At 37.8% G+C, this 2,818-nt stretch overlaps 1 protein-coding gene across 2 annotated transcripts in view; it reads right to left on the bottom strand.

Moving 5' to 3' along the window:
- Positions 1 to 2,818, bottom strand: part of CORIN (corin, serine peptidase) — a 271,320-nt gene that overhangs the window by 68,332 nt on the left and 200,170 nt on the right. For both annotated transcript variants that reach the window (XM_017540328.2, XM_017540330.2), the window contains one exon: positions 1,822 to 1,967. In XM_017540328.2, the coding sequence (XP_017395817.1) occupies positions 1,822 to 1,967 (146 nt within the window). The remainder of the gene's footprint in view (positions 1 to 1,821; positions 1,968 to 2,818) is intronic.

The following is a 2,818-nucleotide window of genomic DNA, read 5'->3' as shown; positions in this document are numbered from 1 at the left end:
CGATTCCTCAACGACCTAGAAATAGAAATTCCATTTGACCCAGCAATCCCATTACTGGGTATATATCCAAAGGATTACAAATCGTTCTACTATAAGGACACGTGCACACGAATGCTCATTGCAGCACTATTTACAACAGCAAAAACCTGGAACCAACCCAAATGCTCATCGACGATAGACTGGATAGGGAAAATGTGGCACATATACACCATGGAATATTATGCAGCCATCAAAAACGATGAGTTTGGGTCCTTTGTAGGGACATGCATGAACCTGGAAACCATCATTCTCAGCAAACTGACAGAAGAGCAGAAGATCAAACACTGCATGTTCTCACTCATAGGCGGGTGTTGAATGATGAGAACACATGGACACAGGGAGGGGAGCACTACACACTGGGATCAGTTGGGGGGAAATACGGGAGGGACGGTGGGGTGTGGGGAGCTGGGGAGAGATAGCAAAGGGAGAAATGCCAGATGTAGGTGATGGGAAGGAAGGCAGCAAATCACACTGCCACGTGTGTACCTATGCAACAATTTTGCATGTTCTTCACATGTACCCCAAAACCTAAAATGCAATAAAGTAAATAAATGGGGAAAAAAAAAAGAAAAAAATCTGATTTAAAAATGGACAAAAGATCTGAAAAAAACATTTCTCAAAAGAAGACATACAAATGACAGACAGGCATATGAAAAGGTGCTCAACATCACTGACCATCAGATGAATACAAATCAAAACTACAATGAGATACCATCTCTCCCCAATTAAAATGTCTTGTATCCAAAAGACAGACAATAACAAATGCTGGCAAGGATGTGGAGAAAACGGGATCCTCACCCACTATTGGTGAGAATGCAAATTAGTACAACCACTAGGGAGAACAATTTAGAGGCTTCTCAAGAAACTAAAAATAGACCTACTACATGACCCAGCAATCCCACTGCTAGGTATATACCTAGAAGAAAATAAACTAGTATATAGAAGATATATCTGCACTACGTTTGTGGCAACACTATTCACAATAGCCAAGATTTGGAACCTAAGTGTCCATCAACAGATGAATGGATAAAGAAAATGTGGTACATATATTCAATGGAGTATTATTCAGCCTTAAAAAGGAATGAGATCCTGTCATTTGCAACAACATGGATAAAAGAAGAGGTCATTATGTTAACTGAAATAAGCCAGGCACAGAAATGCAAACTTCTTATGTTCTCACTTATTTGTGGAAGCTGAAGATTAAAACAATTGAAGTCATGGAGTTAGAAAGCAGAGCAATGGTTGCCAGTGTCTTCGAAGAGTAGTAGTGGGAAGAACCAGGGATGGTTAATTGGTACAGAAATATAGTTAGATACAATGAATAAGATCTAGTATTTGATAGCACAACAGAGTGACTATAATCAGCAATAATTTTTTGTACATTTAAAAATAACTAAAGGAGTATAACTGGATTGGTTGTAACACAAAGAAAGGATAAATGCTTGGGGTGATGTGATTTACCTGATGTGATTATTATGCATTGTATGCCTGTATCAAAATATCTCAGGCACCCCATACATATATATACCTACTATGTACCCACAAAAATTAAAGAATAGAAATAGAAGATAACTTCATTATTTTTAAAATGAATGCAATATCTAACAGATGAGTGCCAAATTCTTCAATGCAATTAAGTTCACAAATTCACTCACCTAAGCAGCCTGACTGGCAACTAAACAGAAAACAAACAAACAAGAAACCATAAATAGAAGAAGTTCAAAAGGTAGGTAACATGTTCATCCATGTTAAATACCCACTGTAATTAATTTTAATATTAACCTTCCACATATTCATCAGGCATCAGGCAGGTTTGATTGTCTGAATTTTCCTCTGGAAATTGACTGCAGTCTGTGTCTTCAGGCCACTGTAGGCCCACAATCCCAAGAACAGACTCACAGCGTCCTTTGGAATGCTCACACAATGCTCTACATGAACAAGAAAGACAAAACATTAGAAGCAGAAATAGCTCCATCTGAGACAGATGTTATAAACTTCTATCAAGTTTTAATTCTGTGTGTGTGGGTCTGTGTATGTGGCATGTATTGTGTACGTGGCATGTATTGTGGGTGTGGATATAAAAGATGCACATATAAATGAAAGGTATTTGGGAAACCAAAACAAGTAATATCTCTGCAAAGAGTATACATTCCAACACCATACTTTCACCAAAAGAAATTTTATTGCAGAAATAGGTCTAAAGATGTTTCCAGGACACAGATTCCCTTCTCCACACTGCCTTCTCCACACTGCCTTTCTCATTCTCTCTTCTTTGAAGTAGACACATTCTCCAACTTTTTGTTCCAAACAGGGAAGTCCCAACATCACTTCGGATAGTTTGCCGCCAAAGTTGTTGAATCTATATAACACCTTCATCCTCAAAGATCTCTCCCTCTGCAGACCAGCCCTGCGAGCCATCTCATGTGCCACCCTAGCTTACCTAGCGCATGGCCTCCCTTACTTCAGCTTCCATCAATATTGTTGAAAAGCTTAGGACTCCTCCCGAATTCATTGATGTTGAGGTCGAGTCAGTTAAAATGTTTGTTTGTTGTTTTAAAGAAATGATATACTAACTCTTGAACCAGGTGCTTTCATGTGTGTTATGTCTTTTGTCCCCAATATATTTTTAGGTTAAAGTATCAGAGTGCCTCACAGAAGATTTCTTTACTTCTTTTTTTACTTCTTATGGAAAAAACATGATTTTTGTCTCCATATATTACTAAGGAATTACTTACATTAGTTAAAAATGAGAATTTAACTTTAAAAACATGTTCTTCAA

This window comes from Cebus imitator, unplaced genomic scaffold (genome assembly GCF_001604975.1).
Source record: "Cebus imitator isolate Cc_AM_T3 unplaced genomic scaffold, Cebus_imitator-1.0 Scaffold124, whole genome shotgun sequence".
NCBI classification, from domain to species: domain Eukaryota; kingdom Metazoa; phylum Chordata; class Mammalia; order Primates; family Cebidae; genus Cebus; species Cebus imitator.
The sequence above is the reverse complement of the archived record's forward strand: the minus strand, read 5'-3'. Positions and strand labels throughout refer to the sequence as shown.